This window comes from Trichosurus vulpecula, chromosome 3 (genome assembly GCF_011100635.1).
Source record: "Trichosurus vulpecula isolate mTriVul1 chromosome 3, mTriVul1.pri, whole genome shotgun sequence".
NCBI classification, from domain to species: domain Eukaryota; kingdom Metazoa; phylum Chordata; class Mammalia; order Diprotodontia; family Phalangeridae; genus Trichosurus; species Trichosurus vulpecula.
The window spans coordinates 21,795,247-21,811,890 of NC_050575.1; the positions used below are offsets into that span (position 1 = coordinate 21,795,247).

At 43.9% G+C, this 16,644-nt stretch overlaps 1 protein-coding gene across 1 annotated transcript in view; it reads right to left on the reverse strand.

Annotated features, from left to right (window-relative positions):
* The window catches only part of AKT1 (AKT serine/threonine kinase 1), a 135,197-nt gene that overhangs the window by 26,979 nt on the left and 91,574 nt on the right, over nt 1-16,644 (reverse strand). The window contains exons 9-11 of the mRNA XM_036750850.1: nt 15,352-15,477; nt 8,409-8,537; nt 433-647 (exon numbers count right to left, since the gene is read on the reverse strand). Of these exons, the coding sequence (XP_036606745.1) occupies nt 433-647; nt 8,409-8,537; nt 15,352-15,477 (470 nt within the window). The remainder of the gene's footprint in view (nt 1-432; nt 648-8,408; nt 8,538-15,351; nt 15,478-16,644) is intronic.

Here is a 16,644-nt window from a genome sequence, read left to right on the forward strand (position 1 = left end):
CTCTAGCTCATTTTACAGATGAGGAAACTGAGGCCAAAAGGGTTAAGTGACTTGCTCAGGGTCACACAGCTAGTAAGTGTCTGAGGTCACATTTGAACTCAGGAAGAAGAGTCTTCCAGACTTCAGGCCCGGCACTCTATTCACTGTGCCACTTAGCTACCCCTAGGCCAGAGAGACCAGATCTAATCCCTCCGACACATGATAATCAAGTTCCCACTCGATTATTTCCCTTCTGTCCATGCATTCCCGGTACTTAGCACACAATGGCTAGCCTACATGAGACATTTAATAGAGGGGATGATTGATACTCAGAAGCAAGGTTCCCCTTCTTTACCCTCATGCAGTCATCGGTGGAAGGACTGGAACTAGCCCCCATATACCCACTGCATACCCAGCCCCGCTGGGCTCCAGGGCCCTGCAGCCCCGGCTTACCTCTGCTTGGGGTCCTTTTTCAGCAACCCTGACAGAAGAGACTTGGCGTCTGGAGAGAGTGTTCGGGGAAATCGGATCTCCTCCATGAGGATCAGCTCAAACAGCTTCTCATGGTCCTGGTTGTAGAAGGGCAGCCGGCCACACATCATCTCGTACATCACCACTCCCAGGCCCCACCAGTCCACTGCTCGTCCGTAGTCATTGTCCTCTAACACCTGTGGGGCAGGGAGTCAAGAGCAAGTGTTAGATACCGAGAGATTCCAGAGTTAGGACCTGAACCCCAACTTCTGTACTCAGTCCAGTGGTCTTTCCCACCCCTGATCCTAGTCCAACCATCTTATCATAAAAATAAAGGAATGGAGGTGGAGAGGGTTTGGGGAAAGGCTAGCCCAAGATCACACAACCTATGAGCAACAGAATTTCTAGACTCTTAGTCCAGTGGTCTTTCCCACTAAAGCACCTTGCCAAGCCAAGGAGCTCACCACCTTTCTTCATTAGCCCTTCCCAGGTTAACTCTCTGGGTTACAGGGAGTACAGAATGAAGCAGACCTGGATTCTGACACCCCTACACAGTCTCTTCCTGTGTGGGGTCTGAGTCTCCTCTATAACCCCCATCCTTTCAACATCAATCTACCAGAACGCATTCACTAGTTACCTGCTCTGTCCAAAGCACTGTAGATAAGAAGGCCAAAATGAAAAACCAGTCCTTGCTTTCCAGGAGTTTACATTCTCCCAGGCAGTCCTTGAGGGTGATGCGCCATGGTGGAGGGTGGACTGGACTGCCCTTGGGAAGCCTTGTACAGCCATTGTGAGGCTTAATGGCGATAACAGAGGAACAGTGTACAGAGTACCGTGGAGTGGAAAGAATGCTAGGCATGGCGATGTAGAGGTTCGAGTCCTGGCACTGACCTTTATGAGCTGGGTGAGCCTGGACGATGGCCTAAGCATCAAACTGGGTTTCATCATCAATAAAGTGGTGAGACAATGTTTTTACTGCTTACCTTGTAAGACTATAGTGAGTAAGGTGTTTGCTAAGCTAGGCTTCATTACTACGACTGTTACTGAGAAACGGCTTTGTGAAGTACCATATGTAGAAAGGCACTAGGTGGGCACAAGGCATAAATGAGAATTCTTCAACTGTATCCTTTTAATATGAAGGGTAATATTTACACAGAAAAAATTAATGTCCAATGTTTTGGACTCAGAATCATTAGAAAGAAACCTCTGATCCAACCTCCCATTGAGTCAAGAATCCCTTCTACAGCCTCTGACTAAGAGTCATCCAGCTTCTGCTTAAATACCTCTAGAAATGGGGAGCTCATCACCTTACAGAAGTCTCAGAAGGTTGGAGCCGAGGATCAGGTTACGAGTCCTTCTGCCTTTTCCCTCCCACCCCCTGCCTCAGGTCTATTTACAGCCCCTCTGGGTAATTCACCCTAACAGGACAACTCAATCTCTCACATATAGGAATCCCTCATACAGTCTCCTGGCAAGGGGTTATCTAGCTCCTGTCTGAACAGTTTTAGTGACATAGAACAGAAAAGAGACTATCAGAGCTGGAAGAGAACTTAGAATCTATCATCTAGTCCAGGGGTGGGGAACCTGCGGCCTCGAGGCTACATGCGACCTGCTAGGTCCTCAGCAAAAGGCTGCACTTGAGGACCTAGCAGACCACATGTGGCCACAGGCTCCCCACCCCCAATTCTAGTGTAACCCTCTTATCATAAAAATAAGGGAATGGAGGTAGAAAGGGTTTGGGGAAAGGCTAGCCCAAGATCACACAACCTATGAGCAACAGAATTTCTAGACTCTTAGTCCAGTGGACGTTCCCACTAAAGCACCTTGCCAAGAAGCTCACCACCTTTCTTCACTATCCCTTCCTGGGTTAACTCTGGCTTCAGAGGGCTGGAGTACACAATGAAGCAGATCTGGAATCTAATCTCATTTCTGCCAAGCACTAATCATGTGACCTTGGACAAGTCTTTTTCCTTTTCTAGGTCTATTTTTCCAGTTATAAAAATGAAGGAGTTAGAATGATTAAAAAAAAAGGGAAAGAATAAAAATGGAATCGATTATTATGTAAGTATAGTGACCAAGTTTGGCCTTGGAAAAGAGAAGCACTTTTTTTCCTTCTTTGCAGAGGTGGGGGATTATGGGTGTGGAATACTGCATATACCATCAGACATGGCTAACGTGCTGCCTGATGTCACTCAACTGCTTTCCATTCTTTTCTTTTATAGGGGTTGGAGAGAGAAGGATATATTCAATTCAGAAATGAAGGTGCCATGAAAAGAAAAGTGAGCTTCTAGTGTTTCTTCCAGTTCTAAATCCTATAAAGGAGATAGGATGGTGTGGCCCATGAGGCCCCTGGTATAGCTCTCCCTAGCCTATCATTGAGCACTTGGGGAGGACAGGAGCCACGATGCTTCTCGGAAGGTTGGGGCTGGGGATCAGGTTACAGGCCCCTCTGCCTTTTCCCTCCCACTCCCTGCCTCAGGTCTATTTACAGACTCTCTGGGTAATTCACCCTAATAGGACAGCTGTCACTACAGCTGCCCAGAGAACAGAGCCCAACACAGCTGCCCAGCCTTTCCCACTGGGATTCCTAGATTCCTAGAGCCTGAGTCGGCCTAACGGGAGGTCACAGCAGTGTCTCTAACTCTTTGAATCACAGCCTCTCCTGATCTGCCCCAGACCTTTAAAGTGACAAGGACAACCATGCCATCTCCCCAGGTACACGCGATCCACTCGCTCATGCTCACAGTCATATAATCACACGCACAATTATATTCCATGGTTCTACCACCCATGTGGCACCTATGTTCTACCTTTACCCTACTCCCTTTCAAAGCAGGCACAACCACCCCTCTTCATTCACACACAATGACACATGCCTTGTATCCTGACACACCTACCTCCTTATGCCAACATATGACCAGCCATGTACTTACACAGTGACATACACCAACATTTTGGGACATGCGCGTGCGCGCACACGCGCACACACACACACAAACAGACCCCAAGCCAGCCCACTCCTCCAATACCTTTTCCTACAGGATTCTTCCAAGGAATCCTCTCTCTTCCCTTGGCTTTCACAACAATGCCCTTTTCCTGATTCTATATTTTTGCTCACACCATCCCCTATATTTCATCTGTCCCTCCCTCCCTCCACCTGCTGAGATCCTTCTTTTAAGACCCGTCTCAAGTGCCACAAACTCCACCAAACATTTTGGTTCCCTCAACTAGGGTTGATCTCTCCTTTTTCAAATTTCTCAAATTACTTTCAACTTCAGGATTTATCACCTTCTAATTTACATATTTATTTCCAGGCTATAGAATACATGACTTGGTTGTACCACATTGCATGGAGAAAAGACTGAGAGGGGACATGATAGCTCTCTCCAAATATTTGAAGATATGTCACAGAGAAAAAGGAGTAGAATGGCCCTGCTTGGCCCCGGAGGGCAGAACAAGCAATAGTCAAAGAAAGTCACGGAGAGGCAGATTTAATCACCACGTGAAGGAAAACCTTCCTAACCATCAGAGTCATCCCAAAGCGGGATGGCCTGCCTTGTCACTCAGTGGGTGGGCTCTGCCTCAGTGAAGGACCTCAAACAGAGACCAGAAGATGACTTCTGGGAGCTCTGGGAGAAGGGATTCTTGCTTGAGTAGGGGTTGGACTGGCTGACCTCTGAGAACCTTCTCATTCTACAATTCTATAGTTATTGAAGTCTTATCTCCCTAAGGAGATTGTAAACTCCATGAGGGCAAGGATTGTGTCTTTTATTTTTAATTTTCCTGCATCTAGCATGTGCCTTAAAAATGTTTGTTGAATAGAAACTGAGAGAATCACAGAACTTTAAAGCTGGAAGGCCACTTTTCACATAATTCAATCCATTTCTTCCAGCGAGGAAGATTCAATTTGTAATATCTGGGGTAAAAGGAACCCCCCCCCTTCAAAAATAGCCCTCCCCAGAAAGATCAGTAAAGAGGATAGTCTTAGATCTGCCATGAAAAAGCAAAGGCAAGTCACTTTCCCTTCTCTGGGTCTCAGTTTCACCACGTATAAAATGGGGATAAACAGAATCTCAAAGCTAGAAAGAACCTCAGAAACCTCTAGCCCAACTCATAACCAAGCACAACAAACGTCTCCATTTAGAATGTCCCCAACAAATGGCCACCCAACCTCTGTTTGAAGTCAGGGGGTGTGGTCCACTTTCCAACGGTTCTAATTATAAGAATCTTTTTCTTCACATCCAGACAAAAGCTGCCTCCCTCTATCTTCCCACCACTGTTCCTTGTTCTGCCCACTACTGAATTCTAGTAACAACCCCTTTTCCTGGTGCCCTCAAAGACCCGTGGGTACGATAACCAAGTATTCACCTTTCTACAGGGCTCCATAGAGACTAGGGAGCATGCAGACAGAGGGAAGGTCACAGAATCAGAGAATTCCAACCGTATCTGAGCAAACATCCCTTTCTACAATACCCCTGACAAGGAAGCGGTCATCCTCCCTGTGCCTGAATACCTCCAGTAACAAGGAACTCACCACCTACTTAAGCAGCCCATCCCGCTTCTGGAGAGCTCAAGTGTTCCTCACCACGAGAGTGGGCCAGAATGTGAATGACATTAGCTCACAGTTCATTTCCAGACCAGAGGGTGATCAGGGGCGATGAATAAGTGAAACAGCATGTGCCTTCTCCAACCTGACTTGAGCCAAGCCAGCGATCACAGAATGCAGAACCTCAGTGCTCAAAGGGCCAATGGTGTCATTTTACAAATGGGAAAATTCAATCCCAGAGAGGGAAAAGGCCTTTGGATACTATCTAATTCAACGCCTTCATTTGAAAGAAGGAAGAACTGAGACCCCAGAGACGGCAGCTAAGCTGCCTTACTATAAGTGATAGTGGGGGAAGGGAAGTAAAGGTACCAGGGGGAGATTCCTGGCCACTGTGAGCCAACGATGGCAAGGGTGAAGAAAGTGCTAGGACTGCGGTCTTGGGACACGGACTGCCAGAGCTCATTCCCTAGTCGCACTGGAGTGATACAGGAGAAGTGACTGATCCAGTCGCCAGAAGAGACCAGCCTTTTGAGCTCGGTGACTTTGAGTAAGGGACAGATTATCCAGGACAAGGTCAAAAATCAGATGCTGGTGAGGGAACACAGAATATGACCTTCCCTTACTGAAGGAAGAAGGAAGGTAATGAGCATTTATTAAACACCTAATACATACAGGTACTATAAGCACTTAAATATTTCATTTGATCCTCGCAACAATCCTGAGAAGTATGTGCTATTATTATCCCCGTTTTACAGAGGGAAACTGAGGCAAACAGAGGTTAAGTGATTTGCCCAAAGTCACACAGCTAATAAACGTCTCAGGCAAGATTTGAACTCAGGTCTTTATGATCGCAGGCCCAGCGCTCTATCTACTACTGTCTCACCCAGCTACTACTATTGGTTATTGGGGGTGTAGATGTCACCTAATCTTTTCATAAACACCTCTAGGGATGGGGAGCTCACTACCTTCCAAGGTAGACACCCTGGCATTCCTGCCCTTCCCACTCAATGAATTCTTAGTCTTTCAAAGTCCAAATCTAATGCCACACTCTCTAGGAAGCCTTCCCAGACCCCTTCTGTCATAATATCTGCTTCCCTTGGACCTTACACAGCATTTTTTTAACAGCTCTTCAATGCACCAGTCTTGTAATACTGCAAATTATCACATTCTGTGTTTGCATCCTGTCCCCTTTCTGTGTTTTACCTAAATGATGTAGGTCTCCCAGTACCCAATATAGAACTTGTCTACCAAAAAAGAATGGCTAGATCAAGAGAGGAAAAAACCACACACACACACACACACACACACACACACACAGACCCCTTTCATGATTTGGAAAGACAAGAGGCTAGTAAAAAAAAAAGCTCTTAGCATCCAAAATTTCTAGGGGATTGACACTTATTTATATGACCATTCTTCAATATACAAGCGGTCAAAGTGTATAAACAATTAAAAAGAAAAGAAACACAAACTACCAATCACCCCTTGAAAAAAATGTTCAAAGTCACTAATAAACAGAGAGCAGTAAAATTAAAACACCCCTTAAGTATTGCCTCACATCCACCAAGTTAACAAACATGGCAAAACATCATGTTACAGGGGCTAGAGGAAGGCATGCTAATTCCCTGCTGGTAGGGCTCTGAATTGGTTCAACCATTCTGGAAAACAATTTGGAGTTACACAAGAAAAATGACTAAATTGTTCATACCCTTTGACCCACAGATTCCACTACTGGCCTGGATATCCTCCAGGAAAAAACCCAAATGTACAAAAATGGTCAAAGAGCCATTATTTGTAACAGTCATTCAGTAGGCATCTATTTTGCACCTACTGTGTGCCAAGCACTATTTTAAGTGCTGGGGATGCAAAGAAAAGCAAAAGGCAGTATCTCCTCTCAGGAGAACATGAAAAAAGCTGGAAACAAAATATGTAACCAATGATGGAACAATCGCTGAAACTTTAATATGGGATGAATAAGGGATGACAAAAACAAATAATTCAGAGAAACCCGGGAAAACCTTGAAATGATACAGAGCAAAAGCAGCAGTTCTAACAATATAAGCAGTAACCACAACACTATACATGATGACCGCAACGATGAAGGACAGCACAACTCTGATCAAATACAAAGTTAACGTTAGTACCCTGCTATCAAAATCAAGACACACCTTAGGATGGAAGCTGGGGGATACTTTGGAAAGGGGTTTGCCGGAAAGCTGGGTCACATGAGAACAAAACGTGTCAATTTTTTTAAAAAGGGGAGGGTATTATTTAAGTGAGAGAGGAGAAAGCTATGAACAGGATTAGAGCAACCTTTTGGCCTCTGCATGGTATTTATACCCAGAGTGCTTAGCAAGTGTTTTCAGTTTCCTATAAAAGGAAATGGGTTATTTATAGCAGCTCTTTCAGTGGTGGCAAAGAACTGGAAATTGAGGGGCTGTCCGTCCACTGGGGAAGGGCTGAACAAGTCGTGGTGTGTGATTGTGATGGAATACTACTGTGCTAGAAGAAATGATGAGCACCATGTTCTCAGAAAAACCTAGAAAGACTCACATGAACTAACGCGAAGTGAAATAAGCAGAACCAGAGGCCTATTACACACAGCGACACAATGCTATATGATGATCTATTGGGAATAACTTAGCTATTCTCAGCAATATAATGATGTAAGATAGTTCTGAAAAGTGCTGTCCATCTCCAGAGAAGTAACTGCTGGAGCCTGAAAGCAGATCAAAGATACTTTTTCTTTATTTTTCTTGGGGTTTTCTTCGGAGGGAAGGGGGTCTGTGTGCTTTTTTTCACAGCATGACTTACATGGAAATGTGTTTTGAATGACCACACATATATAACCTATGTCAAATTGCTTGCCTTCTCAATGAGAGGGCGCAGGTAAAGAGGGAGAGAATTTGGAACTCAAAATCTGAAAAAAAAAATGTTAAAATTGTTTTCACATATAATTGGGAAAAAATATTTTTTTTTTAAAAAAGGAAATGGGTTTAGTTGATAGCATGAGTTCCTTTAGTGAGGCATTGAGAAGTAATCTCTAACCATCCAAGACCATACCAGAGTGGGATCTTACTAACATCAGGAGTGTGTTTGAACTCATCTAAATCCTGAATCTCCTCCAACGTGGAGCAGGGTTCTACACACATCAGGCTCAATAAATATTTATCAAACATACAAATCTCCCAGTAAAGCTGAATTGGAACAGAAAGCCACTAGCCTAGAAAACAGTCAGACAATAAGCATTTATTAACTACCTATATAAAAGATGGTAAAAGACAGTTTACCTCCCATGTGCCCACCATAGTGTATGGGAGCTCATCAACTGCAACTCCCTCACTTTGCAAGTGGGGAAACTGAGGCCCACACAAGAAGATTCATCCAGGGCAGGGAGGCAAAATAAACTCACCTCAGGGGCCAGATATTCTGGAGTCCCACAGAAGGTCTTCATTGTAGCACCATCCTTGATCCCCTCCTTGCACAGACCAAAGTCAGTGATTTTGATGTGGCCATCTTTGTCCAGCATTAGGTTTTCCAACTGGGCAAGAGAAGTCCAAATTAAGAGCAAAGTTAGAATGACAGACTGGACCAAAGAGAACACAGAATGTCAGAGCTGGGACAGATCTCAGAACAGAGAATGTCAGAACTCACTGACTCTCACCCCATCCTGTTTTACTTAGGGAGCTGAAGCCCGGAAAGGGGCCTTACCCAAGGTCACCAGCCTAACTAGCTGGCAGAATTGTGGCTAGAACTCCAAATCTCCTGATTCCTAGACAAGGAACTCTTCCCATCGAACCCCAGCTACTCATCCTTAGACAATAAAAAGGGTTTTTGCCCAGGCACAAAGATAGATGTGGAAACTAACACCTGGAAGAGTAAAAAACTACAGGGAAAAGTCTCCCCAGACTTCCAAAGCTGGTCCCTCTGTGAAGCCTTCCCGGCCCTATGCATCCCACCCAGGGGGGTCCTCCCTCCTGAACTCCCCTACAGCTGTAGGGAGATCCATTCTCCACGACCCTGATTCCACCCAGCCTTGATAGGACTGTCTTATTTAGTTACTAAAATAGGTGCTCCCTGAGCACAGGATCAGACCTTTTCCTTCTCTGACTCTCCAAAAGCAGTGAACACAAAGCCTTACCCACTGGTGCTCAGGAAACATATGCAAGAGTCACTGAATAACTTGCAAAAATGGATACAAAAGTGCCTTGGGTTATAGAAATCATGAGCTTATCCTTAGGCTAGGGATGGAATGCATCTGATAAAGGCTGGTAAAAACGTATTTGTGTGGAGTTTTACAAATATAATTAAAAGGGCTTTAAAATGAAAAGAAAGGAGGAAAGGAGAGGAAAAAAAAACCAGTCTAAGAGCATCTACAAGCCAGATACAAAAGAGAGCAGATACATATATGAGAAGAAGAGATGTCCAGAAATTAACGAGAGACAAAATCCCAGGAAGGAGATAGGCTTGACCTCAGATGCTTACATAGAAATGCCCAAAGAATGGGTAGCAAGCAAGCTGAAAGAGACACCCTAAAATAATGAGGCAGATAGGACCTGATAGGTATCACTGACAACTTGCGAGTGGAACCCACGAGTGAAACATGGCTCTAGAAGGCTGTCCCTTATTTAAAAATTAAAGGACAGGTAAAAATGGGCAAGAAAGGGAGGTAGGAGTAGAGAAGAGGGCTCAAAATAAGTTACACAATCAATATCAAATCCAGGAGACAGGTGGGGCAGAAGGGAAGGAGAAAGTTTGAAACTAAAAATTTTTTAAAAATTAATATTAAAATATCTTTACGTGTAATTGGGAAATATTCAACAAAATAATTTTTTTTTTCAAAAAGGAGAAATAGCAATATACAATTAAAAAAAATAAACTCATGTGGGGAGATCCAGGAACCAGACAAGAGTAGGGAAACCTGGGGGCAAGCCTTTGGAGTAAGATCACTCACACAGGCAGAAATGAATCAACATTGTCACTGGAGTATACTGGAGACCACAAGCACAGCACCAAGGCATGCTATAGTGATGGCAGACTTCCATTAGCTGTAGATCTGTTACAGTTCTCCCCCTCACTCTTCTCCAAGTAGGGTAGGTAATAACTTCTTGGCTTGTCTAATTGTATCCTCAAGGTGGAAGAACTAATAAGAGGAACTTCTGTTCTTGACCTTATTCTCACCAAGAAGGAGGAACTGATTGACATAAAAATGATGGGAACCTAGGGGGGAATTCCATCTTAGAATTTTGATAGAGAAGGAGAACAAAGAGTGACCCACAAATCTGATCCCCAATCTAGATTTTAGGAAAGCAGATTTCAAAGGGTTCACAGAAAGGATAGGTAAGATCCAGTGGCCTGAGAATAATCCATAGGGCAAGTTGGTCTAAGTGGAATAGGAAGGCAGCTAGATAAGAAGAAAACTGTGGAATGGGGGGAGTGGGGGACTGTTACACTGAATGTTTCTGGTAATCCGGAAATATTTTGATTCCAAAATATAGAGGGGATTACCACAAATTGCCCAACCATTAGATTTCATTTTGAAATTATACAGAAAAAGTAAACCATCCTTACTCTGTGACTCAGCTATCCCACTACTGGACTTTTACTCCAAAGGAAGTAGACAAACAAAGGTCCAGCATATGCCCAAATGTTAATAGCAGCATTGTTTGTGGTAGCAAAGCACTGGAAATAGACCAAGTGCCCATTGACTGGGGAACAGTTTAAAAAAAAAGTCTTGAATGAAATGGAATATTATTATATAGTAAGAAATGAGAAATACAAGGAATTCATAGAGTCCAGGGAAGACTTGCACGAACCGATACAGAACAAAACAAGCAAAACTAAGAAAACACTCCATGCAGTGATTACAACAAGGTAAACAGAAAGACCACTAAAAAGAAGCTGAATTTGGGGTAATGGAAAAAGTAACAAAAGCCCCAGAGGAAAAAAATAATCAAATATACCTTTCCTCCCCACCATGTTAGAGAGGTAAGGAACTAATAGAACAAGTTATTATATGCATAGACATTGTCAGATAGTCTCTGTATCAGATGGTTTGCTTAATTTTTTGCCTTGTCACAAAGGAGGCTTGGATCTAGAAAAAGGGTGGGAAGTGTTATGTAAAGAATAGAGAGAGCTGGGTGGAGGAGCCAGTAGAGGGTGGGACTTGGGAGTCAGGAGGATCTGAGTATGAATCCTATCTGTATAGCTGTATAACTCCTGGCAAGTTACTTAATCTTCATTTCCCTCAGTTTCCTCCCCTGTAAAATAGAGAAAATATTAAAACCTGCCCCCAGGGCTGCTGTAAGGACCAAATGAAATAACATGTGACATGTTTGGCAAATCTTAAAGCACTGAATAAATGCTGTATTATCGTTACCGCCGTATTATTACATTATATAAATATTATACAAATGCTATATTATTATTAGGCATCAATTTTTTTTAAGAATAGCTCATGCTAGACAAACCTCATTTCCTTTTATCTCATGATTAATATCCTGGCAGGTAAGGGGAATGCTGTACACTTTAACTTCAAGTTTGGCAAAGGATTTGACCAAGTCTCTCGGGTTATTCTTATCAACAAGAAGGAGAGATGTGAGACAGCTGATAGTACACTTAGATGGGTTACAAACTGGTTGAATGACCTAAGAGGAGTTGTTAATGGCTCAATGTCAGCCTTGAGGGGAAGGGGGAAGGGAGTGCCCAGAGATCTACTCTTGCCCCCATGCTGTTTTATACTTTTATGAATGACTGGCATAAAGGCGTAGATGGCACATCTATTAAATTGGAGGGAACGCAAAGGTAGGAGGGATAACTAACTCATCAGATGTCAGGATTAAAAAAGATCACAATTCTGTGGCTTTTATGTAGTTCAACCCCCTTATTTTACAGTGAGAGAAACCGAGGGCCAGAGAAAGTTATTTGCCCAAGGCCACATGGGCATTAAGTGGTAGATCAGTGATTTGAACTCAGGTTTTCTAAAACCATCATGCTTTCCCCCTACACCATGCTGACAGACAGGCTAGAACAGAGGGTCAGCCTAGAGACCTAATTGGACCTTCCCACTCTAAATCTATAACCCTATGAACATCGACCTGACCCTAAGATGATAAAATTTAATAGGAATAAAGTCTTCTATTTGACTTCAAAAAATCAGCTCCAAAAGGCTCATGATGGAAAATGCTATCCGTACCCAGAGAAAGAAATACAGAGTCTGAATGCAGATCAAAGCATGCTATTTGCTCTCTCTCCTTTCTGTTTTGTTTCTTCTTTCTCGTGATTCATTCCATTGGTTCTAATTCTTCTTTACAACATGACTAATGTGATTTTTAATATGAATGTATATGTAGAGCCCATATCAGATGGCAAGCCATCTTGGGGAGGGGAAGAAAATTTAAAACTCAAAAGCTTGTGGAACTGAATGTTCTAAAATAAAAATCAATTAAAAATTAAAAAAAAAATCAGTTTCACAAGGACAAGATGGGCCAGACAGCAGTTCATCTGAAAAAGACTGGGGAGTTTTACAAGCTCAGTCTGTCAGCAATGGTGGCCCCAGCATGCCAGGATCCAGAACAAGAGAGGTGACAGACAGTAAGACTCTGAGCTCTGCCATGGTCCAACCCAGCACTGGGCTGGGCTCTGCATGCCCCATTTTAGGAAGGACATGGAGAAGCTGGAGAGCTGGCAGAGGACTAAAATGGTCAAAGGCCTTGAGACCATGCCATGAGGTGAAGGGACTAGGGTTGTTAAACATAGAAAAAGAAAAACTAACCGGGGCCAGGGGAGCTATTTTTCAGTGTGTGAAGAGCTATCATTCAGGTGAGAGTAGGTTTGCTTGGCTTGGCCCCCAAAGGGTAGAATTAGGAATCAACAGGTAGAAACTGCAGAGGCTGACAGATATTTGATGTAAGAAAAAACCTGCTAAAAAGGAGAGCTGTCCAAAAGTGGAAAAAGGTTGTCCTGGGGGGTGGTACATCCCTCCTCACTAGAGCACTGCTTAGCAGACTGCTTGTGGGTGTAAGGAGACTCCTTAGGTACGGGCTAGAATAGACGGCCTCTGAGGTCCCTTCCAAAGGGTGCCTGCTGATGCGGTAGGGATAGAGCCAGAATGTCCAGGTTCAAATCCTGAGTCTTACACTTGAAACCTCTGTGACCTTGGGAAAGTCACTTCCCTTCTGCACCTCTTTCCTCACTGGTAAGACAGTAGCTAATATTGTTGGGTTGTTTTTTTCAGTCATGCCTGACTCTTCATGACCCCATTTGGGGTTTCCTTGGCAGAGATACTGGAGTGCTTTGCCATTTCCTCCTCCAGCTCATTTTCCAGATGAGGAAACTGAGGCAAACAGAGTTAAGTGACTTGCTCAGAGTCACGCAGCTATACGTGTCTGAGGTTGGATTTGAACACAGAAAGATGAGACTTTCTGACTCCAGGCCCAGTGCTCCATCCACTCCATGACCTAGCTGCCCCAATAGCTATTAAGAGCTAGCATTTTTATATCACTTTAAGATTTGCACACACTTTACAAATATTGTAGCATTTTATCCTCACAACGACCTCAGGAAGTAAGGTGCTGTTATTATCCCTGTTTTACACATGAGGAAACTGAGGCACAGTGGTTACATGACTTGCCCAGGGTCACACAGCTAGCAAGTGTGTCAAGTGTTTGAGGCCATATTTGAACTCAGGTCCCCCTGACTCCAGGGCTGGTGCTCTGCTCACTGCGCCACCTAGCTGCCCTCTCCTTCCCTCTTCTAAGGAAGTTCTGAAATCACAGGATGTCGGCCATGGAAGGAATCTTTGGGACCATTAAATCAAACCCCTCCATTTCAGTAGGGGAAACTGAGGGCCAAGAAGAGTTGCTGATCTGGGATTAAAGATAAACAACCCACATTTCTGTAAGTGCCTTGAGTTTTTAGAAAGTACTTCCCTCAAAATAGTTCCCTTGGGCAGGCATTATACAGATAAAGAAACTGAGGTGCAGGGGTCAACTGATTTGCCCATGCTACCAGAGCCGACAAGGAGCAGAGCAAAGACCCAAACCCTGTCTCCTAATGCCCCGAACTGGGTCTTTGCCACCGCATTACGTCCTCTTGTGAGGGACTTGGTGAAAATGGGTAGTTCAGCTCTGTTCAAGCGGCCCAAACCAACTGACTTCTCTGTCCCTCACCAACATGGGAGTTATTAAGGGAATGGATAGAAGACACTGAGGTTGGACATGGTAAACATGGGAAAAGCTGTCCCTTGTGTCCCAAAGGAGGAGCCTAATAGTCAGTGTCATGGTGGTCTTGGGGTGTAGGATAATATGCCCCCCCAAAGAGAACTGGCATGGGGACTGGACCATTCTTTGGGGTTCCCTGATCATCGGGTTTTGATGGAGGCTAAAGGATCAGAGAGGGAGGCCTGAATGACCACTTTTGCCAGTGCTTTTACTATCCATAGCTTACCTTCCCAGAGAAGAAGGGTATTCTTCCCACTTCCAAATGCCTCTAAATATTCACAGTTCCTTCCCTTAATCATTTTCTCCTTCAAACTTTTCCTCACCAAAACCAGACCTCAAATCCAGGGTTCTTTCTTCCTCCTACCTGGCTGCTGCCAGCCCTCTAGGTTTCCCTGTACCAAGTAACTGGCTCTTTAGAACCAGAAGAACAAAATACAGAATGACCACAATAATGTACATTATTGAAGTGGAAAGGCTTCAGACTTAGGAGATGCAGTGGCCAACCACGACTTCAGAAGGCCTTCTCTCTGCCTATTGGCAGAGACATGATGGACTGGAGGCACAGAACGAGACACACATTTTCAAACCCACCAATGTGTTGACATTTTGCTGGTATCTACATATTTGCTACAAGGGAGGGTTTGTATGGGAGAATGGGGACGAGCTAATAGGATGTGACAGTAAAGATTAGAAAAGAGAAGCTCGTCAATAAAACATCTTTTAAAATACAGTAGAAAAACAAAAAGAATTTGGGAATGGGACATAATCCAACAGGGCAATTTTGTTTCTAGCTGGTTACATTTAATATAGAGAGATAAGGATAGAGGCTGGACCTCCCAGGTGAGGAAACTGCCTTTACTGATGAAGACTGGCACCTTCTCTACAACTTACAGACTTAGAGAGCTACCCAGGGCACAGACAAGTTGAGAGACTTGCCCCACTGTCACACAGTGGGGTGTACACACAGTATGTGTCAGAAGCTGGATCTGAATCTAGGTCTTTCTGGCTTTTAGGCCATTTCTTAATCCACTACCCCAAGCTGCCTAAGTTCACTACATAACTTTTTAAAGTCAAGAGACTGGCCCTAAGAGTTGCTACGTGTTCCTTCTGGACCCAAACTGCTATTTTCCCTACCTTGAGGTCTCTGTACACCACATTCTTCTCAGAATGCAAGTAGTCCAGTGCGGACACAATCTCTGCCCCATAGAATCTGGCTCGGTCTTCGGAGAATACCCGCTCTCGGGAGAGATGGAAAAACAGCTGTGGAGACAAAGATACGTTATACCTCCTCAATGCCTTCTTTCCTGAACTTGGAACAAAAAAAGCTGACTTTTCTATTATCAGCACTGAGGCAACCATGAGGAATAAAATGATTACTGGCCCCACTGACCACCTTTTCCCATTTGTTGGGAATGTATAAAGAAATTCCTAAAACTTCCTAAAATTCCTAAAATTTCAATTCAAACCTTCCTGAAGCCTGCTGAAGAAAGGGCACTCTGTACATTCAAGTACTGTCCAAATGACCAACTAGGCTAGAAATGAGTCCTGGAAGAGGAAACTACTGTCAGCATTAAAACCCTAGGCCCAGAAACCTTTGGCACAGAATGCTGAGAAGAGGAACCTGGTAGAACTTGGCCTCAGGAGGGTTAGGAAGGTAGTTCTCTTTCTTGCCTAGAGAGGTCCTGGGCAGCAACCAAACCCTATCTCTAACTGACCACTTTCAAACAAAAGGAAGAAAGACTCCCATCTCTGTAGTATCTTGAGTCTTCCCTTCATCTCTATTTTATAGATTAAAAAAAAAACAACAAAAAACCACAAGCTATAAGTGTCAGAGCAGAGATACAAACTCAGGTTTCATGGACTTCGTGCCCAACTCTCTTTCCACTGACACCACTAAATCTATTGATCTTGATAACGTGAAGTTCTTGGGTCAAACCCCAATAGAGTCTGTTTTATTTTAAAATGTACTGGATCCAAACCACTATTCCCCTCCACACACCCTCCAAGGGCCCTGGGGGAGGTCTTATTCCACCACAAAGCTTTACTTCTCCTCCTTCCCACAGGTTCTGCTCTGGGGGAGGGAAAGAAGGAAGAAAACAAACATTTATTAAGTACGGGCACTGTGCTGAATGCTTTATAAATATTATCTTATTTGATCCTCATATCAAGCCTGGGAGGTAGGTACTAGTATTATCTCCCTTTTACAGTTGGGAAACTGAGGCAGAAAGAGGCTAAGCGACTTGCCTAGGATCACACAGCTAGACTGAGGCAAGATGTGAACTCAAGTCTTCCTGACTCTAGGCCCACTGCAGTATTTATTCCCCGTACCACCTAGCTGCCTTAACCTATTTCTAAACCCATTAGATGACTTAGTACGTTTACTAGGCAAAAAGTTGACCAGCTGCCGTTTTAATCCTCTCTAATGGG